This window comes from Dendropsophus ebraccatus, chromosome 9, assembly GCF_027789765.1.
Source record: "Dendropsophus ebraccatus isolate aDenEbr1 chromosome 9, aDenEbr1.pat, whole genome shotgun sequence".
Classification (NCBI taxonomy): domain Eukaryota; kingdom Metazoa; phylum Chordata; class Amphibia; order Anura; family Hylidae; genus Dendropsophus; species Dendropsophus ebraccatus.
The window spans coordinates 66720448-66743297 of NC_091462.1; the positions used below are offsets into that span (position 1 = coordinate 66720448).

The window sequence follows — 22850 nt, forward strand, 5'->3', positions numbered from 1 at the left end:
AAGTTGGTGGATGAGGGGGGATACTAGTTGTGGAGAGACAGGTACTGGTACTTGAAGACAGACAGGGCAATCTATAATAAAGACCGGGTCATTGAACAGTGTTGCCTATCTGGCCCTCAAGTTCAACACACTGTGGATTGGGTTGACATTACTGAGAGGGGCTGGCGAAGACCCAGCAGTTATGGTGTACATTGGCCCCAATGATAAAGTTACAAGTAGGTGAAAGGTCCTTAAAAATTATTTTAGGGACTTAGCTTAAAAACAGGACTGCCAAAGTAATAGTTTCAGACACAAAAGAGGCATCAGGAGATAAAGAGGTAGATGAGTGGCTTAAGAGCTGGTGTAGGATACAGGGGTTTGGGTTCATGGAAAATTGGGCCAACATCTGACAGTTACAGGCTCTATCAGGCTTCATGATAGGGATAGGCTGCATCTGAATGGGAGGTTGGAGGAGTGTTTTAAAGCGACCCTGTATCCACAATCTGACCTTCCCAAGCCACTTGTACTTTCAGATAGCTGCTTTTATTCCAAGATCTGTCCTGGGGTATGTTCGGCAGGTGATGCAGTTATTGTCCTAAAAATCTGTGTCGAATGGTCGTGGCCTACAGAATCTGTGCCCCAACTTTGCACCACCCCTCCGTCCCTCCTCCCCACCCTCTTCATCATTAGGAATGCTCCCTAGAACATTTTCTCCTGTCTGAACATTGCACAGGTGCCTTAACCATCCAGCCCATGTGCCATGCTGACACAGCTGATGAATAGTAAAAAATCTGCCTGGAGCATCCTAATGATGATGAAGAGGGTGGGGAGGAGGGACGGAGGGGTGGTGCAAAGTTAGGGCACAGATTCTGTAGGCCATAGCCGTTTGACACAGGGCTGCCAGTTTAAAAGTAGCTTTTTTTAGGACAATAACTGCATCACCTGCCGAACGGACCCCAGGACAGATCTTGGATTAAAAGCAGCTATCTGAAGGTACAAGCAGTTTGGGGAGTGGTGGGGGGGGAAGGGAGGGAGGAGGTCAGATTGTGGGTACAGAGTCACTTTAAAATCTCCGGTAGCTGAGAGCAGGGAGAAGGCATCGGGGGCCGTGGCGATCGCATTGAAATCAATGGTGGCTGTGACAGACAGCATTTTTATCACCTCTGACCATCTATTGTTGGTCAGTGGCGATAAAAATGCTGTCGGCCATGTCCCCTCACCTGTCTTCCTGTCATGGCCACCAGCGCTCTTCAGGGCTGCCAGTTTAAAAGTAGCTTTTTTTAGGACAATAACTGCATCACCTGCTGAACGGACCCCAGGACAGATCTTGGATTAAAAGCAGCTTTCTGAAGGTACAAGCGGTTTGGAATGGGTGGGGAACAGTTGTGGGTACAGAGTCGCTTCAAGTATACAATTTTTTTTGGGGGGAGGGCGCAAACATAAATTGTAAGCTGTGGCTATTACACAGCCCCGTCACTATAGTAAACAAGTTAGTTTACTAAGCATATTACATTGCTCGGTTATTGTGCAGAAAAGGCTGCATGGACATTGCTTTAAAGTTGAAAGATGCTGAGACTAGGAGAAAAAATATGTACATGTGTGATTTGCTGGCTAAGTGAGAGGAAACAGAGGGTGGTCATTGATGAAACAAACTGATTGGGTCACAGTAACTAGTGGGGTACTGCAGGGGTCAGTACTAGGATCACTCCTCTTTAATACGTTTAATAATTACCTTGTAGAGGGACTACAAGGTAGAATTTCCATGACACTAAACTGAGTAAAGTAAACTCAACAAAGGAGGATAATATATTACAGAGGGATTTGGAGAAGCTGGAGGCTTGGGCAGAGAAATTATCTTAATTTTAGTGTGGATAAATATAAGGTTATGCACTTTGGCCATCGAAATAAGTAGAATTATGTGCTCAATAATAGAACACTGGGTAACACTGCCTTCTTGGGGTTGGACAGTAAACTCAACTTTAGTGATCAGTGCCAGGAAGCAGTTGCCATGATTACTCACGCGATGCATCAAAAGAGGCATAGATGCTAAAAGATCGAGATTATAGTTTTGATTATTGAAAAACATATGCATGACGGCATGGCATAAGAGTGGCATGTACAAGGGGAGGTTTTAGCCTTTTCATTACCATTCTCATCATAAAAGGATTTTAATATTATACAAATAAGGTTTTATATGTACAAGAATAAAAGAATCAGGGTCCTATTAGATTAACTCCTTAAAGACTGAGCCAATTTAGTTTTAGTTTTTTCCTCCTTGTGCTTAAAAGGCCATAGCACGTGCATTTTTCCACCTAGAAACCCACATGAGCCCTTATTTTTTGCGTCACTAATTGTACTTTGCAATGACAGGCTGAATTTTTGCATAAAGTACACTGCGAAACTAGAAAAAAAAAAATGTGTGGTGAAAAAAAATGCATTTTGTTTATTTGGGGGAAATGTGTTTTTACGCCATTCGCCCTGGGGTAAAACTGACTTGTTATATATGTTCCTCAAGTCGTTACGATTACAACATGTAACATGTGTAACTTATATTGTATCTGATGGCCTGTAAAAAATTCAAACCATTGTCAACAAATATATGTCACTTAAAACCACAACATTCCCAGGCTTATATCTTTTATCCTTTGGTCTATGAGGCTGTGTGAGGTGTCATTTTTTGCGCCATGAGGTTTACTTTCTATCGGTACCTTGATTGCGCATATACGACTTTTTGATCGCTTTTTATTACAATTTTTCTGGATTTGATGCGATTTTTCTGTGCTGACGCCGTTTACCTTGCGAGATCAGGAATGTGATTAATAGTTCGGGCGATTACGCACGCGGCGATAGCAAACATGTTTGTTTATTTATTTACTTTTATTTATAACCTGGGAAAAGGGGGGTGATTCTGACTTTTATTAGGGGAGGGGGCTTTTTATTGACAACAACACTTTTTATTTTAACTTTTACACTTATACTAGAAGCCCCCCTGGGGGGCTTCTAGTATAAGTGCACTGATCTCTCAGAGATCTCTGCAGCATAGATATGCTGCAGAGATCCATGAGATAGGCACTCGGCCGGAAGTAAACCAGTGCCGAGCTGGGGACGGCGCCATCTTGGCGGCCGGCTTTAGACAAGGAGATCGCTCCTCCGGGATAACGTCATGAGGGAGCGATCTCCGCCACTAGACACCAGGGATAAGCTGAATCCGGTAATCTGATGCAGCTGTCATGTTTGACAGCTGCATCTGATTACAGTATTAGCGGGCATGGTGATCGGACCATGCCAGCTAATACCTGCGGTCCCGGGCTACAAGCGGCACCCGGGACCGCTGCGAACACCCTTACCGGCAATAGTTTGTAAATATACGCCCTTTGTCGTTAAGGGGTTAAGGGAGTCGCCGATTATAAACAATTGCAAACTAATGTTTTTGGGAATGACCTGAAATCGTTCTCTATAACAGAGAACGATAGTAATGATTGTAACAAAGGAATATGATAGTTTGCTCCTCCTGACCCTAGCAAAAGAAGGAACAATGTACTTCTATATGGAATATTAGCAAATATTTAACTAAGAATTAGCGAAAGACTAACAATGAATTTAGGGTCAGCTTAAAAGATGCGATCAATGACAGATAAACAATTTTTCAATGATTGCCTGCACACACAGAAAGGTTATCGTTTACATTTGAATAATAACTTTTTTCCGTACTAAATGGTTCAATAAAAGAAGGTGGTCAAAGACACAGAGACTGGTCTGAAATTACCTTTAGAACAGCAACGCCATCAGAAAGTTTAGCCAGTCTTTCATTCAACTTTTCCTTTTCATATTCACTATTTGTAGATTCTAATTGTTCATGAATCTCTTGAATTCGTTTCTCTATTTGAGTATGGTCTCCTCTTCCTTTAAGAAGCATAGTGTCATCTTTGGTAACAATTACTTCACCAACTTTTCCAAAGTCATGTGGCTGAATGTCTTCAATATTCAAACTTAAACCCTCTTCTCCAAATACCTAAAGAAATATTTTTTACATTAACCAGAAAACATTAAAACGGAAAGTTACAAAAAGTTTTAGGCTGCAATCTCCACTGCTTTCATTGTCAAAATCTCCCAAAAGAAGTTTGCACTTGGTTTCAGACATTTCTCCCTCCCAATGTCCTGGATCCTACTGCCTTAAATTATCTCACATATAGTATACAGACGCTGAAGAGTGATTCTCTCCTTCTCATGGAGTCTTTCCGTATGAAGTTCCCCTCTACAAACTGCCATGTGTGTACGCTTTGCTCCCCACCTACACTCAGCTGCCCTCGCTGAAGACTTGTATACTTTCCTCTCTTACCATACTCATGTACAGCCTGAAACAACCAAAAGCAGCAGGATTATATACAGCGCTACATTAGATTCTACAATATTTAAGACTTTTAATCACAGTCTTAAGAAGATAGTGTGTATTAAAAGGGGTTGGCCACTTTATGGTACAATAGTTCAGTGTACAGTATTCGTAAGTGTACTCAGTACATATATTTACAGCAGCTCCCTGTGTACCTCATAGAGCTTAAATCAGACTCCCCTCCTCCAGGCTGTGCCCAGATTTAGTCAACTTACAACTCCACCAGAAGCAATTGCCATATCCTTTAACTGATTCTTCCGGTTGTCTCCAAAACCTGGGGCTTTCAAAGCAACCACTTGAAGACCAACCTTTAGCCTAAAAAAAAGTATGAAAACTATTAGAAGCCTTCACACAATGCATACAAGAATTAATGCGTACTTGTCAAAGTCCACGGCCGGAAGTTTGGGTATAGTGTGCGCAAACCTAACGGAATCATAGTTTTGGGGGTGGGGTCGGGGTCACATGCATTACTATAATGGCACCATGGATGTGTGATTTTTCGGCTGGAGAGTGCAATTCCCCTCTGACTTTGTGACAGGTACGCTTTAAAGAGGATGTACCGTCAGGTACACTCTTTAAAATGACACATGAATTGGACCACGTCGGCACAAGGATGCAGTTGCAGCAGTCCTTTTTTTGAAACGCGGCCCAGTTCCTGTGTACGATGCCGCTCTATTCATGGTTACTGGGCCAGAGGTAAAGCACTGGCCCCCAGTGGGAGGAAACCCCCACCCCTCCATGAAGCAGGGGATTCCCTCAACTGGGCGCGGGTCGGCCCACCTCCAGCCCGGTAACCATGAATAGAGCGGCACCGTACGCAGGAACCGGGTTGCGGTTTAAGGAAGAAAAAAAAAAAAAAAAAAAAAAAGGAGCGCGGCACTGTCTTCCCCGTTCCAGCACCGTCCGATTCATGTGTCATTTTAAAGAGTGTACCTGAGGGTACATCCTCTTTTTCACTCAACTGATTTATATTTGAAAACCATCATAAATTTAAACTGACCTAAACTGATGCGTTAAGTGAAATTAAACATACTTCAAATGAACACGCTCTACTCAAAGTTTTTATTTGAGAGATATAGCTGTATGATGCTGTTGGTTACTACCCACTAACATGGGTCAGACATACTGACAGACATGGGTCATACAAACTAGGTAAAAAATTACGATTTCAGTGCACATGACAGCAACATGGCAATTTAATGGGATTAACCCCCTGTTAACCACGTGCAGAGTTAAGGTATCCGGTGCTGGTTCCTGTTCTTGGTCATGCTATAGGTTCTTGTAAAGTAAAAGTATGGATGGTCTGGGTATAGTAGCAATAATAAAGCCACAGCATTTTAGTGCTTATAAGGGCCATCAGATAGCCTTAAAGAGGACCTGTCACCCCCGGTGTCAGGCTCTTGACCCCCCGCTAGAGCCCCTCACACTTACTTGATATCGGAGATATCCCCGCGGGAAGCCCGGCGCAGCCGGATGCAGCTGTCAACTTTGACAGCTGCATCTGATTATTGTATTAGCGGGCACGGCGATCAGCCCGTGCCCGCTAAAACCCGTGGTCCTGGGCTACAAGCGGCCCCGCTCTGAACACCTCTTGCGGGCGCATGACGTGTCCTTAAGAGGTTAAGCACCAAACACCACAAAAAGTGGTAACTGGTAATGTGATGTGTTAAAGTAACAATGAATAATAATTCTAGCAGCATTGCACGGCTACTAGTAAAGGGAAAGAAGAAAAAAAAAAAAAAAAAAAGCTCTGATCTGATCTGATCTCTATCACATTCATATCACAAAATGGGAACTTAAAGAGTACCCATCATTAGATATTTGATATGTTCGAGAGACATCTTTAACCCTTACAGGATCGGACCAATTTCAATTTTTGCATTTTAGTTTTTTCCTCCTTGTGCTTAAAAGGCCATATCACTTGCATTTTTTCACCTAGAAACCCACGAGCCCTTAATTTTTGCGCCACTTATTGTACTTTGCAATGACAGGCTGAATTTTTTCATTGAAGGACACTGCAAAACCAGAAAAAAATTCATTTTTACGCAGTTCGCCCTGGGGTAAAACTGACTTATTATATATGTTGGTCAAGTCATTACGATAACAATATGTTACATGTATAACTTTTATAGCGCTTTTATCCTTTGGTCTATGGGGCTGTGTGAGGTGTCATTTTTTGTGCCATGATGTGTTCTTTTTATCTGTACCTTGATTGTGCATATATGTGACTTTTTGATCGCTTTTTATTACAATTTTTCAGGATTTGATGCAACCAAAAATACACAATTTTGCACTTTGGGATTTTTTTACGCTTACACCATTTACTGTGCGAGGTCAGGAATGTGATTAATTAATAGTTCGGGCGATTACGCACGCAGCGATAACATGTTTATTATTTATAACATGGGAAAAGGGGGGTAAACTTTTATTAGGGGAGGGGGCTTTTTTATTAACACACTTTTTTTATAACTTTTAGACCAATACTAAAAGCCCCCCTGGGGGACTTCTAGTATAAGCACTCTATTCTTTCATCGAGATTTATGCTGCATAGATATACAGCATAGATCGATGAAACAGGCACTTTGATTGCTTCCGGCTGCTGCAGCCGGAAGCAATAGCGTGCAGAGCCGGGATCTGCGCCATTACAGGATCAGCGTCCGGAGGAGCTATCTATGCCACTAGGCACCAGGGATGGCTGCATTCAAGTAATTGGATGCAGCTGTCAACTTTGACAGCTGCATCAGTTTACTTTATTAGCGGTCCCGGCGGTACACGCTCTGAACACAAGTAGGTGGCCCTGGACGTACACGTACATCCAGGGTCGCCTAAGGGTTAAAGTTTTTCTGATCAGTAAAACAAGTGTTCTGTGCTCCAACCTAGGTGGCCCCTAAAAGACTTGCATTGGATGTCCATCTAGGTCATGTAACAGATTCAGGAGTGAATACGCTGCGTGCAGACTTCTCAACACTCGCTCTCCTGAACAGTCAAGGTCTGAACACTTTTCACTATGAAACTACTAAGGAAGCAAGAAAGAAAACTTGTATGGACAATTTAATGGTTTGAAGATTATGCTTATTGTCTATAGCCCTCCGTGGTAATACTGTGAAGTTGTTTTTTGTCCTTATAATTTTTTTTTCTTTTTTCCCACTAAGTTAAAAAGAGCTAGTATTTATTAAAAAAAAAAAAAAAAAAAAAAAAAAAGTCTGAAACCAATTTTTATGGAAATCTTTACCTGTTGAGAACTAGGGTACTTAAAGCTTCCCCATCAACGTCTTCAGCAATAATAACCAAGGGTTTACGATGAGCATTTGCAATCTCAAGTGCAGGTACTATTGACTGCACACTGGATATCTTTTTTTCACTAAGTAAGAGATACGCATCCTGAAATTCACATTTCTGACCTAAAAATAAAATATAATATTTTAGAAATAAAAACAAAGCAGAAATCAATTGTACAAGCAATTTTAAGAAATTCTGCAATAGGTTTTATTAAGCAAAAATGCATCTTTCTGTACTCAAATAGCGGTTTTCCTACATCCCCCACCCCTCACTTCTTATCTGCTCATTTGCTCATTATCCAGCAAAGCAGTCTACATTACAGAGCAGCAAAGTGATTTTTTTTTTTCTTTTGGGGGGGTGTGTGTGTTGGGGAATGAGTGAGCAGGAAAAGGACAGAGTCAACCCTGCTGTTTGCAGACTGGGCACATAAGATGCTGGATTCACTTTATGAGATACGTTTGCAGGATAATGTGATTTGCTAGGCTGCCTTTTCTCCTCTCCATGCTCAGTAACACACCTTGGCACCTCCTCCCTCCATAGACCATAATGGACCCAAAGCGAAATAGCTTGAGTACAGACGAAAACTCTTTTGCTTAATAAAAACTGTTACTTAACCCCTTCAGGAACGGGCAAATTTTAGTTTTTGCGCTTTTTCTCTCCTCGTGTTTAAAAGGCCATAGCGCTTGCATTTTTTCACCTACAGAACCACATAAGCCCTTATTTTTTGTGTCACTAATTGTGCTTCGCAATGACAGGCTGAATTTTGCATAAAGTATGCTGTGAAACCAGAAAAAAATTAAGTGTTCTGAAATAAAAAAAAAATAAATAAAAAAACTTTATTTGGGGTAAAACCGACTTGTTATATATGTTCCGCAAGGTGCTATGGTTACAACGATATGTAACATGTATAACTTTTATATTATGTGATCGCTTTTAAAAAAAATTAAACCATTGGTAACAAATATATGTTCCTTAAAATCTCACTATTCCGAGGCTTATAGCGCTTTTATCCTTTGGTCTATGGGGCTGTGTCAGGTGTCATTTTTTGCTCCATGATGTGTTCTTTCTATCGGTACCTTACTTGCATATATGCGACTTTTTGATCACTTATTACAATTATTCAGGATTTGATGTGACTAAAAATGCACAATTTTGCACTTAGGCTGCACTTTGGCGCTTTCACCATTTGCCGTGCGAGATTAGCAATGTGATAATTTAATATTTCGGCGATTACGCAAGCGGCGATACCAAATATGTTTATTTATTTTTATTTATAAAATGGCAAAAGGGGGGGGGGGGGTCATTTCTTAATAAAAACACTTTTTTTTAACTTTATACTTTTAGTCCCCCTAGGGGACTTTCAGTATTACTGCAGTGATCTCCCATAGAGATCACTGCAGTATACTTAGACCAGAGGAATCAAATGCTGAGCCGGGACCAACGTCGGAGCCAGGGTGGATAAAAATCAATGATTTTTTTAAAAAAATCAAAAAAATCGGATTTTTTTGATTTAAATCGGATTTTTTTGATTTAAATCGGATTTTTTTCAATAAACTGCTTTTTGAGGAAAATATTTTACCATCCAAAGGTTCTTCCATCATGAGATAAAGCTGAGTTGTTTAACTCAGTAGAATAAAGGCTGTATATGTTCTCAAATGTTACAACATGAACAGAGTTGAGAAAAAGACCTTAATCCTATTGTTCTACAAACCTATGAATACAGAATCATCCCCTTCAGTACCAAGTCCAAGAAGTTAGACAATATGTTTCTGATTGTTTGGACTATTTTTTTTTTTTTTTTTTTTTGTTTAGCCAAATTAGTTAAGGCTCTATTCATACGTCCTGTTCATGTCCTTAATTGCGGATCCGCAATAATATAGGACCAATGTATTTCAATGGACCTATACACACATCCGTGTTGTGTACTGGGCTGCAATCCGTTCCGCAAAAAAAAAAGGACAGACCCTAGTACGGACAGTAACTGACACATCCAATACAACTCTATGGGGTCTGTATTTTACTGAAGCAATACGGATGCAATACGGACTGAAATTTGCGGATTGGAAAAATATACTGACGTGTGAATAGACCCTTAACATGGATGTTTGTTTAAGCAAATAACGTATGCTGTAATGTTGTTATTGTTTCAGTTGAATAAATCCATTTAAATTGTTATTAAAGGGGTTGTCCGGCGATAAAAAATTATTCACAGAATAACACACATTACAAAGTTATACAACTTTGTAATGTATGTTATGTCTGTGAATGGCCCCCTTCCCCGTGTCCCACCACCCCCACCCGTGTACCCGGAAGTGTGGTGCGCTATACATTACCTGTCGTGTGCCGACCACGGTCTCCGATCGTCAGCAGTGACGTCTTCTTCGGGAGCTTGGCGGATCTTCCCGAGTGCCGGCCGCCCTCTGCAGCGTCATCCGAAGCTCAGCCGCGATTGGCTGAGCATAACTGTGCTCAGCCAATCGCGGCTGAGCAGCTGATGACGTGGCCGCGTCATCAGCCGCTCAGCCGCGATTGGCTGAGCACAGTTATGCTCAGCCAATCGCGGCTGAGCTTCGGATGACGCTGCAGAGGGTGGCCGGCACTCGGGAAGATCCGCCAAGCTCCCGAAGAAGACGTCACTGCTGACGATCGGAGACCGTGGACGATACGATATGCGGTGAGTATAATGCACCACACTTCCGGGTCTAGCGTGGGTGGGGGGAAACACGGGGAAGGGGGCCATTCACAGACATAACATACATTACAAAGTTGTATAACTTTGTAATGTGTGTTATTCTGTGAATAATTTTTTATCGCCGGACAACCCCTTTAAGTTCAGGATTATTTTTCTCCTTCCTAAGTACAACAGAACAGTGGTGTCCAAATATGAATGATTAACCCATTAAACTGGGGAGAAAAAAGTAATATAAAAAGTGATTCTAAAAATCTTCATCTACTTGCATGTTAAAGTAGCAAGAACTAGTTTAGGTAGAAACTTTGATTTAAATCACTGATTTAAATCAAGCCTTCCGGACTAGTGATTTAAATCGTGATTTAAATCGTGATTTAAATCAGTTTGATTTAAAACAAATCCACCCTGGTCGGAGCGTTGCTGAGTTTCCGGCTTGGTAAGCAGAAGGGATCTCCCTTCCGCGATTGCATCACAGGGGGAAGATCCCCCACTAGACACCAGGGAAATGGGGACAGTAATACTTTTAAATACAGCTGTCAGATTTGACAGCGCCAGCTAATAGCTGCGGTCCCGGGCTACACATGGCACTCAGGATCGCGATGGTTCCGAGTGGGGTCGCCGCGCGGCCATCCTCTGAATGCCCCCTTCCACATCAGGACGAAAGTTACGCCCTGATGCTGGAGCGGGTTAAAATTGCTTGTGCTATTGATACTTATTTCTGAAAAGCGACATTTAAATGTCGCTCACTTCAAATTACTGTGTAAATTTCTTAAAAATTGCTCAGCAGACTCGACACAAAACTACATCGAGAAGCAAAACTGATCCGGCACAGCGTGCATTAAAATCAGCTTCTTTAATTAAAATTGCACGGTACAGGAAGGCAATATGAAATATTTTATATATCTTTGCTGGACCAGATTAATATTTATTACAGATAAAACGAAAATGTGCTGGTGCTGGTTAGATGGTATCTGAAAGTTATATAGATTTCTAATTTTAATTTAAAAATCTCAAGTCTTCCACTACTTTTCATCTGCAGTATGTCCTGCAGGAAGTGGCATATTCTTTACAGCAGCGTTTGCCAACCGGGGTGCCGCGGCACACTGGCGTGCCGTGAGAACCCGCCAGGGGTGCCGCGGGATCCCGGTGGGAAATGCAACATTGTCCCTTTAATATCCCTAGAAGCTGCGGCCGCGGAGCTTCTAGGGATATGCCGATCGGTTCGATGTTCCACCCGCTCACACAGTGAGCGGGCGAAACATTCAGTCTAGCAGAATGTCGGAGCAGTACCTGTCAGCGTCCTGCTCTGACATTCACTCCCATAGACCGCGGCACTTCATGCAGCAGCCTATGGGACGCCGGGACGTGACCTCTCCGGCAGGCGTGATGTGACGTCATCACGTCTGCCGGAGGTGCAGTCCCCGCGGCTCACAGGATGGAGCCTGAAGAGGAGGGAGAGCTGCTGCCTGAAGCCACACAGCGCGGATTAGGCGAGTATGATGTTTTTTTTTTTTTTTTTAAATACTATTGGTGCATATTGGTATACTGCAGGGGGCATTATTAATATATGGGGACATATTGCATGGGGGCATTATTATTATATGGGGGCATACTGCAGGGGGCATTATTATATTGGGTCATTATTATTATATGGGGTCATACTGCAGGGGGCATTTTTATTATATGGGGGCAAACTGCAGGGGGCATTATTATTATATGGGGGCATACTGCAAATGGCATTACTGTACGAAGGCAAAGCAGGGGGCACTTGTACTCTAGCCTCATGGCCATAGTACTTCTCATTGTACCCCTTTATATTGCAGTATATGAGCCACAATTATCAGCACCATATACTGTGGCGCTATACAGTGCACATCACCACAGTATATGGTGCTAATTATGTGCTCATATACGTGGGACTGAAATATATATATATATATATTTTATATAATAAAAAAATATATATATTATATAATACAATTTTTTATATATATATATATATATATATATATATATATATATATATATATATACATATATATATATATATATATACACATACATACACACATATATACATACATATGGGAATACATGGGACTGTATGTATGAGGTTACATGGGATTGTATATATGAGAGAGTTATCCTTTTTTATTTCACTTTTTTAAAATAAATAATTTATTGAAAGGACCTCTGCCAGGCATATTTCACTCGAGGGCTTAAAAAGCAGCTCTTGCGGTGATAAGAAGCTGATTTAAAATCCCCAAGAGTGAACTCTGAACTATATGTATAATATGTACTGTTTTTACTGTCATTTTGTGCCATTTTGGTTGGTGGTGTGCCCCAGGATTTTTTTAAGTATAAAAAAAGTGTATCGCCGCTCAAAAAAGGTAGAAAATCACTGCTTTACAGTATGACATGGTGTTCTCTGCTGCCACCTCTATATGCATCAAGAACTGTGCAGAGCAATAGCAAATCCTCACAGAAAAGCAGGAGTGCTCTAGACAGTTCTTGATACAAATAGAGGTGGCAACAGAAACCAAAGTCCCAGACTAGCAAGAATACACCACTTCCTACAGGGCTGATAAGACTTGGAATTGTAGAAATTAAAAAGCCGTTAGTCTTTGAAACCAATTAATTTTAAAGCTTTTTTTCCCCTCCAGAGTACCCCTTTAAGAGAAGCAGTTACTAGTGTGAGAGATATAGTCTGAAAAATATATATATGTATACTCAGGTATAGCTCGTACTGCCATATGGTAATTATTATATATATTTGAATGTGTCTTTGTTCTCTTAAGACTTTGGAGAGGAGGATACGAGTGGTCTTGGGTGTCAGATAACTTAGGGACTCATCAGCATAAGACACTCCCCAGTAGGCAAATAGCTAATTGTGCCAGTATTAACCAATGATGTAACCACCCTTTTCCTGTATGTCATAACTAGTTGTGTAATAAAGCGGAACCTTTTTGCATTGATACTAATTGCTATTGGTGTCTGTGTGAATCTGTATGAGCGCTCATACTATTTGATATAATTTGGATACCGCACAAAGAGGAAGAAATCGCTATTCGTGAGATAACAATTTTCACAGCTGCAGCAGGTAAGAAAGCCTTATTTCTTACTCTCCTCTAAGTCCCCGCTTAGTTTGTACCTGAGTGTTGATCTAACGCTATTTAGGGTTCAATTGTGCTGGATCTAGATCTAAATTAAGAACCCTAAGATCCCCTCTTTGTGTTGGTAGTGCTAAAAGTCTGTGTTTTGTAGAAAGCATATCTGGTACTATCCGGATATAACGCAGTACGTGAGACGTAATACGTAGTATTGTGTATAGGCTCCCTCTAGAGGATGTTATATAGAAACTGCATAAAGAAAGTGCATATAAACAGAAAGTGAGTTAGAACTGTCTGTAACTGTGAATAAAAAACCCATAAATTAGTCAGCCCCTCTATGATCTGAATATTGGTCAGCCAGGAGGGAGCTGAGTAGAGCTTGGTCAGCCTCACTCTTGAGCTGAATATTGGTCAGCCGAGTGCAGAGAACTGAATTAAAAAAAAAAAAAAAAAAAGGATTGTACAGGTGGTAGCCTAACAGCTGCCCAATTAATGGAGGACAGAGAAGGTAAAGATGCAGTTAAAAAGTTTAAATCGTTCATGCAAGCCTTAGGGATGCCAGAAGGTGGTAGATTGAAGGAAGAATTGTGGAAAGAGATATTGCAGAAAAAGAGGTTGAAGGATAATAATAGTCTAGAACAAGCAGAATTATGGCGGATGATATCTTTAGAAGTGACTGATGGAAAGTTGAAAGAAATTGAGGAAGATGGGCAGTTTTTATATGAGAAGATGTCTGAAAACAGAGTGTGTTAGCTCTTCAGCACAGGGTGGGGCAGCCCCCACCACCGTGTGTAATACTCTTTCGACAGGAACTCCCTCAATCGTGCAAAACATTCCAATCCAAAATCCCCTCCTTCCCCAATTTCTATTTCAAATGGTATACTTTCTATGGTGCATACTGCTCCACCCCCATATGGTGGGGGTTGGGAGTGTAGTTGTAGACAAAAGAATCCTGACTAGAGAGACTTGTTGTAAATGTACTACACCCAAAAGTTGGCTAAATCCAGCTATAACCCAGTACTGGCCTTTACCCTATTGTATGTGCAAATAATTCTTCCCAATTATATGTACCACCAAAACAAAGTATGCCTACTGTAGCTGCACCTATAATGACAACGGGAGGTGCCTCACATACACCCCTTGAATATAGTAATCCACCATCACTTCTACCCTATTCAGATAGAAGTGTACCACAGTCACAGGAAAGTGCAGCAATGGTTTTGGAAGATAGAGATTTTAGGTCCCAAAGAACATCATCTGTGCCAAACAAATCTAGATCAAATCCTTTTTGGCACACATCCCAACAACCAAGTTATGGGATTGGCCCCCTTAAGGGGCCAAATGATTATCCTGCTGAGCCTGCCTATCGCCCTTGGTCCCCTAGTGAGATGCTAGCAATAATGAGCAGAATTCCTAACCCAGAGGAATTGCCTATGCCTTTTTGTAGAGAGATGGCAAAGATTAGGAAGGCTTTTTTTTCATGTAGTTGGAGGGATTTGGAGGAATTGGTGCAGTGTAAAGCTGGGGATTCGTTTTCTCAACTCATTGCTTCTGCTGTGGGCTCTTGTGATGGGGATGATACAACTCTCCAGTCTGGAGAGCAGTATATAGTCACTCACTGAGTGGGGAGGAAGAGGCTAGCAGAGCAGTCAGCCACCTTGTCTGATATGCAACAAGACAGAGTGTGGAGAAGTTTTATACTAGACTGCGGCAGAGATGGATGGATTTGGGCTTTGAAAATACCTCATTGATGCATGGTAGAATTTTGACTGCTGCTTTTGTAGAGGGTCTTAGAGAAAACATTCGTAAAGGTTTGGTATTGGCCAGACCTTAGTGGAGGTCTCTACAACCTGTCTCTACTCTGTTGCAAGTTGCTAAAGAAGTGGAAGTAGAATTCACCAAAAGACCTAGAGCGGGTGTGGCTGCTTATCAGCTCCACCCAGAAGAGGGAAAGGGAGGAATATTTCGACGCAGGGGTAGGTGTTACAACTGTGGCAAATATGGACATTTTAAGCGTGAGTGTCGTGCACCTCTCCGCCCCAAAGAGGAAAAAGATGGACACTCAGCACATGGAACGCAAATGCTGTGTCTCTAGTATCTATGCAAGTCTTTTAGACTCTATTGCACTATTGAGTCTCTTGGCCACGCCTCAGCTGTCCTCACTCAAGCAAGGGCAGGAAACCAACGTCCTGTGGCCTATTACTCTGCCAGACTTGACCCAGTAGCCAGAGGAGCTCCATCTTGTGTCTGTGCTGTTGCAGCTGTATACCACATGCTTGATAAAAGCTCTGGCATTGTACTGAACTACCCTGTTACAGTACTTGCCCCACAGAACATCACTGCTATTCTAACGCAATTGCAGCCCAAGCACCTCTCCACTGCCTAGCACCTTAGACTTCAATGTGCACTCCTTATGCCACCAAATGTCACCATTCAAAGGTGCACAACCTTGAACCCGGCTACTCTGCTGCCTCTGGAGGGGGGAGGGAGTAGTAGTATGAGTCACCTAGCACAGTATCTTCCTGACTCTGAGTAGTCACATGACTGTCTCCAACTAATGTCCTAAGAGACGGCAGAGTTTAATCATGTGGTAGACACCCACCTGGAAAACCCAGAAATGGAGCTTTGTGGATGGATCGCGGTACATGAAATCATCAAGGCAGAACCCCTGCCTCCTCATATGTCTGCACAAGAGGCCGAACTCAAGGCTTTGGAAGAGGCCTGCAGATATGCGGAGGGAAAAACTGCAAAACATTCACCGATTCCAGATATGGGTTTGGGATTGCCCATGATTATGGTCCCATCTGAAAGGCTAGAGACTTTCTCACAGTAAAAATAGCAAGGGTGTAAAGGCCCTAATGGATGCTTTGCTGTTGCCAAAGAAGGTGGCCATTGTTAAGATCAAAGGCCACTCTTCAGACAAAACCCCTGAAGCTCGAGGGAACCATCGGGCTGATCAGGCAGCAAAAGCTGCTGCACAAAATCCCAGACATGACCCTGCAGGTATTGCAGCAGTACAACAAGACATTGCCCTGCCAGTTGATTTTGAAATGCTTAAAACATTTCAATCTCAAGCCAGTAAGGAAGAAAAGTCTGGGTGGGAAGAGAAAGGAGCTAAGATGAACCCTGAGGGAGCAGGATAACTAAAAAGGAAATTGTGTTTACCCCGTGCCCTGTTTCCTGCCACAGCTCAGGCCACCCATGGTAACACCCACTTGTCAAAGACTGCAATGTCTGATCTTGTGAATAAATATTGGCATGCCCCAGGATTTAGTGTTGCAGCAGCCAAGTTTACCCAAGCTTGTATGATTTGTGCCCATTACAATGTGGGAAAGACTGTAAAAACACCTTTGAGACACACCCCCAGGCCCAATTTCCACTTCCAAAGACTACAAATATCCTTCATCCAACTGCCCAAAGTCGGGACCCTTGAATATGTACTAGTGTGTGTATACCTATTCTCGGGATGGTCAGAGGCATATCCAGTGGCCAAAGCCACTGCGAAATCTGTTGCTAAGAAAATGATTAACGAGGTAATCTGTAGTTATGGGGTCCCAGAGACAATTGAAAGTGACTGTGGTACACATTTCACAGGGGAGGTCATGAGGGAAATCATGGGGGCCCTGGGCGTTGAGCAAGCCTTCCATACATACAGCCAACCATCCACAAAGTAGCGGTAGAGTAGAAAGACTGAATGGAACTATCAAATCTAAGCTGCAGAAAGCTATGGCTGAGCTGAAAAAGCCATGGACAGAGTGCCTACCCCTAGCACTCTTCTCCATTCGGTTTACCCCTAACCGAAAGACAGGCCTCAGCCCTTATGAAATTCTTTTTGGAAATGCCACTAGGCTAGGGCTTTATTTTCCCCAACAACTCCAGATGCAGCATAGTAACCTTACCGACTAGGTTATCAGTCTCAAAAAACGATTGTCTAACATATGTTCCCAAGTGTTTGCTTCTCTTCCAGATCCAGACAGCATAGAGGCGACCCACTCTCTACAGCCAGGAGATTGGGTAGTGGTGAAAAAGCACGTCCGAAAAACTCTAGAACCACGGTTTGATGGTCCACACCAAGTTCTGCTGACCACCGCCACAGCTGTCAAATTGGAAGGAAAACCCAATTGGATCCACGCATCCCATTGCAAGAAAGTGCCTGAACAGTCACCAGAATGACCTTCAGGGGCGTAACTGTCCTGCATGTGTTGATATGTTTTGTGTATTTTATAAAAGGGGAACCTCAGACTGATAAAATCCCTACTTTTGTGTTCCACCAAGACGATACAAAAACTGCATGGTTTGACTTCTGTATTGTAGTTGACTGTGGGCCAAAGGACAAAATAAATAAGGACACATGGCTCTGGTCCGACAAGTATATATGTGTAACTGAACCAAACTCTATGACATGTGAAAAGTGGGGATTGGTGGGATGGAACACTAGTCCAAGTAGTTGGGGATATACTCCAACAGGAGCCACCTCTAGAGTTAACAAAGGGGAAAACCTATTGCAGAGAATGACACTCAGGTATATATGATATGATAACTGCAGGTATGATAGATGTAACCCTCTGTTCCTATCCATTAGAAATCCCACTCAAGATTCAGGGACTTATGTCCTAGGAGCAGTGGTAGAGGGCAAAGATCCCATAGGTCAGTTCAAGATAATGGTAATAGGAAAGGATTTACAGGCAAATCCTACCCCTCTGCCAATATTTGGTGTTAAATACTTGGGCAATCTTAAATGCGAAGATAAGTTAGCCATCGAGACTGGGTTCTCAGATATCGACTTATGGGTAGAATGGGTACATTATACAGCCCTTTCTCAGGATAAATATGACTGTATTGCCTGTGCTGCAGCTCGTCCCCATTTAGGAACTGTACCTTTTCCATTAGATGATATCACTGATCCTGAAGGTCTCAAGTGCATCCTTAAGATGTACTCTGAAACTGTTACCATTAATGAGATGGCCCCACGTTGCAAAGCCCTAGCATTATTATATCCTGCAGTAAAGGAGGAAGACCATACGGGCTTTGGTGTAGTTCCGTACCCTGGGAACTATACTTTTTTTGAACGCAATAGTGTAGGACTACCCCTTGGTGCTTTCCCTCCAGGGTACTGTTCGCACATTGTACAACTCACTGACCCAAGCAATACAAGCAATAGTAGTGACGATTACCTAGATAGATTGTTTATTAATCAAATAAAACAGCATGCTGATATCTGGTGGATGTGTGGAGACCTAAAACTCCGACCCAGGATGCAGACAGAATGGGTAGGCCAGTGTGCCTTAGTTAAGATACTTATGCCTTTCCAGATATTTTACCCACCTAAATGGAATGAAATCAATCACAAACGTAGTAAGAGATCACTCCCAACATCCTTTGACCCATATGTCTATATTGATGCGATAGGAGTTCCTAGAGGAGTTCCAGATGAGTTTAAAGCCAGAAACCAGATAGCAGCAGGTTTTGAATCTCTCATTCCTATGATAGCCATTAATAAAAATGTAGATTGGATTAACTATCTCTATTATAATTAACAGAGATTCGTCAACTACACCAGTGATGCTGTCAAGGGAATTGCAGAACAACTAGGCTCCACCTCAGTAATGGCTTGGCAAAACAGACTGGCCCTCAACATGATTTTAGCTGAAAAAGGAGGGGTCTGTAAGATGTTCGGAGCTTCGTGTTGCACATTCATTCCCAACAACACTGCCCCCGATGGAAGCATCACAAAGCCATTAACCCCTTAACGACATTGGGCGTAAACTTACGCCCTCGCGCCCTGGTACTTAGCGCATCAGGGCGTAAATTTACGCCCGATGTTTCCCCGATCGCTGCGTGTTCACACACAGCGGTCGGGGAAGATGGCCTGCTATAAATCATAGCTGGCCATCTTAGCTTCACGGCACGGAGGGTGGTTAACACCCCCCGTGCTTACGATCGCCGCTATAGGCTGATCAATTCAGATCAGCCAATAGCGGCGATCGGAACCTTTCCGATGACCCGGGAAAAATGGCGGTCGGTGCTGTCCGAGGACGGCACCGACCGCCATTACTGTAAAAAGTAATGGTGGTCACCGTGCCACCGGCCCGATCGCCGTGAATGGCCGGCCGGCCGTTCACGGCGATCGGGCCGATGGCACGGCGATCAGAGTCCCACAAAATAATAAATACCTGCCCTGGACCCCTCAGCTAGGTAGCCGAGGGGTCCAGAGCAGGTATTTGTACATTACTCACCTGTCCCGGGCTCCTGATCGGCGTCTTCCGGGTTCGCGGCGTCCTCCATCTTTCCGTTCGGTCTTCGGATCTTTCCGGCGGTCCCCGTCGTCTTCTCTCGGCTATTTTCGGCTCCAGCCTCGTCATTTTCCGGAATTTGCGCTCTGCTGCCCTCTAGCGGCTGATATGTGTAATACACGTATCAGCCACTATAGGGATGTTCAGAATGTAGAAAAAGTTTTTTTTTTTTTTCAAAATTTTTTTTTTTCTATTTTCCGCACCCTATCGCCGCTGAGTGTTGATCAGCATCGCACGAAAGTGCGCTGCTAATCAGCAACTCCTCCTTTTTGGCGCAGGGTGGTTTTTTTCTATATTCTACTGCCACAGTCTGCTGATAAGTGCCGCACATAAGTGCGGCATTTATCAGCAACTCCTTTGTTGGCGTAGGTTTTTTTTTTATACTTACTGTAAAAAAAACACGTAAAAAACACTACATTACACCACACTACATTGAATAAAGTTTGACACTACACCACTACATACCCCATATACCAATCCCCATATAAAGATGGCCCCCAGGGTGTTTTCGGCGTCAGAGGGATACGTTATTATTGCCTCCGACACCGAAACAGCCAGTGAGGATGAATGGGGGGATCCTTCTTTCCTCCATTCATCCTCATCATCCTGTGACGTGTCTAGGGGTAGCGTAGCGTACGCTGCCCCCCAGACACGTCTTTTCCGCCAGTACCGTCCCAATAAGAGATCATGGTATGGCGTGAAATTCTCCAAACTCTGTGAGCGTACCTCAGGGTACTCTTACAGATTTAGGGTACGTGCACACTGCGGAATGGCGAAGGATAACCCTTCGTGCATTCCGCAGCTGGCACCCGCCGGCGGACTGATGCGGGCGCATGTCTCTACCCGTGTCATAGACTCCATGTTATGCACGGGCGGATTCCGTCGTCCATCCAAAGAATGAATACGTTTGACTGAGAGCGGAATCCGCCCGTGCATAGAATGGAGTCTATGACACGGACGGAGACGTGCGCCTGCATCAGTCCGCCGGCGGGTGCCAACTGCGGAATGCACAAAGGGTTATCTGTCGCGATTCTGCAGTGTGCACGTACCCTTAGAGTGTATGTAGGAAGGGACACCCGAATGCAGCCCGCAGATGCCCCCTCCCCCCCCCCATCCTCGGAAAAAGTGGGAAGATCGTTCGGGAACTGATCTTCCCACTGCTGGATAAAGGTCACCACCTGTACGGGGATAACTTTTATACCAGCACCTCATCTTCCGGTCCCTCGCTGCCCAAGCTACTGTAGCTTGCGGCACGATACGAAAATATCAGAAGTAGTAATAGCGCCCTAATATTTAGTAGCCATATAGCGGACCCAGCGCTTCTGGATATGAAGGACCCCGGATCGCACCAGGACAACATTTTCCAGGTGACGTCCCCCACACTGGAGAACAGGAGACCCCAGAAGAAGTGCAGAGTGTGGCGTAACAGGGGGATCAGGAAGGACACCATTTTCCCGTGTGACACCTGTCCTGATCACCCCGGCCTCTGCATACTGGATCGCTCCAAGGCGCACCACACGTCACTGGGGTTCTACATTATCTAAATTCTGTCCCTTATTCCTATTTCAGGGGTCACGTTGGTCCAGGGATTATTCTGATCGCCATTATGGAGTCGGGAAGGAATTTTTCCCTGTGATGAGGCTACTGTCGTGTGCCTCACGAGGGTTTTTTGCCTTCCTCTGGATCAACACAGGTTGAGTTTGATGGACACCTGTCATTTCCAACCTTATAAACTAATAATTGGCCTAATACCCCCAAATAAATTAGAATGGTCCCTTTTCCCCAGCTAAGTAGGTATGGCCGCCATTCCCATTAGAGGATGCCATGATGCAATTACAAAGCCTCTGTGCGGCCAGGACAGTAGAAACCCCCCACAAGTGACCCCATTCTGGAAACTACACCCCATGAGGAATCTAACAAGGGGGGCAGCGGGGATATGGCCCCCTGGTGACGGCCACATTTGGGACATGAAAATGAAAAAAAATGGTATTTTTTTTTTCTCGGCATATGTTCTACGTAAGTGACTGTCACCAGTGGGGTCCATATCCTCACTGCACCCCTTGTTAGATTCCTTATGGGGTGTAGTTTCCAGAATGGGGTCACTTGTCGGGGGTTTCTACTGACCTGGCAGCACAGGAGCTTTGTAATTGCGACATGGCCTCAATCCTCCATTCCAGCCTCTAAATGGCGCTCTGTCTCTTTGGTGGCGTGCCCTGTGCCCATATGGCACATTATGCCCACATGTGGGGTATTTTCATACTCAGGGGAAACTACCCTACACGTTTTGTGTTCATTTTCTTTTTTAACCCCTTGTGGAAATGGAAAAAATCAAGGCTAGACCAACATTTAGTGTAATTTTTGTAAAGTTTTTACTCTAAATCATTAATCTTGTCATGATTTTTTTCATTTTCACAAGGGGCTAAAAGATAAAAAAAAACAATAAATGTGTAGAGCAATTTCCCCTGAGTACGGAAATACCCCACATGTGGACATAAAGCGCCATGCGGGTGCAGGTTAAGCCTCCGAAGGGAAGGAGCGCCATTTCGTTTTTGAAGGCTGGATTTGAATGGAATGGATTTCGAGGGGCCATGTTGCATTTAAAAGGCCTCTGTGTTGCCAAGACAGTTGAAACCCCCCACAAGTGACCCCATTATGGAAACTACACCCCTCAAGGAATGTAACAAGGGGTGTAATGAGCATATGGACCCCACTGGTGACTGGCACAAATATGGAACAATGTGGCGTGAAAATGAAATATTTCATTTTTTACACTATAATGTTGGTTTAGCCTTGAATTTATCATTTTCACAAGGGGTTAAAAGAGAAAAAAACACACAATATGTGTAGAGCAATTTCCCCCGAGTCTGTAAATACCCCACATGTGGACATAAAGCGCCATGTGGGCGCAGGGCAAGCCTCTGAAGGGAAGGAGCGCCATTTGGATTTTGGAGGTTGGATTTGGCTAGAATGGATGATGAAAGCCATGTCGCATTTACAGAGCCCTCGTGCTGCCAAAACACTGGAAACCCCCCACAAGTGACCCCATTCTGGAAACTGCACCCCTCAAGGAATCTAACAAGGGGTGCAGTGAGGATATGGACCCCTTGATG

General features: G+C 43.4%; 1 protein-coding gene across 1 annotated transcript in view; it reads right to left on the reverse strand.

Annotated features, from left to right (window-relative positions):
• Positions 1-22850, reverse strand: part of HSPD1 (heat shock protein family D (Hsp60) member 1) — a 121530-nt gene that overhangs the window by 54935 nt on the left and 43745 nt on the right. Inside the window, exons 7-9 of the mRNA XM_069983566.1 lie at positions 7602-7770; positions 4585-4684; positions 3746-3991 (exon numbers count right to left, since the gene is read on the reverse strand). Coding sequence (XP_069839667.1) covers positions 3746-3991; positions 4585-4684; positions 7602-7770 — 515 coding nt within the window. The remainder of the gene's footprint in view (positions 1-3745; positions 3992-4584; positions 4685-7601; positions 7771-22850) is intronic.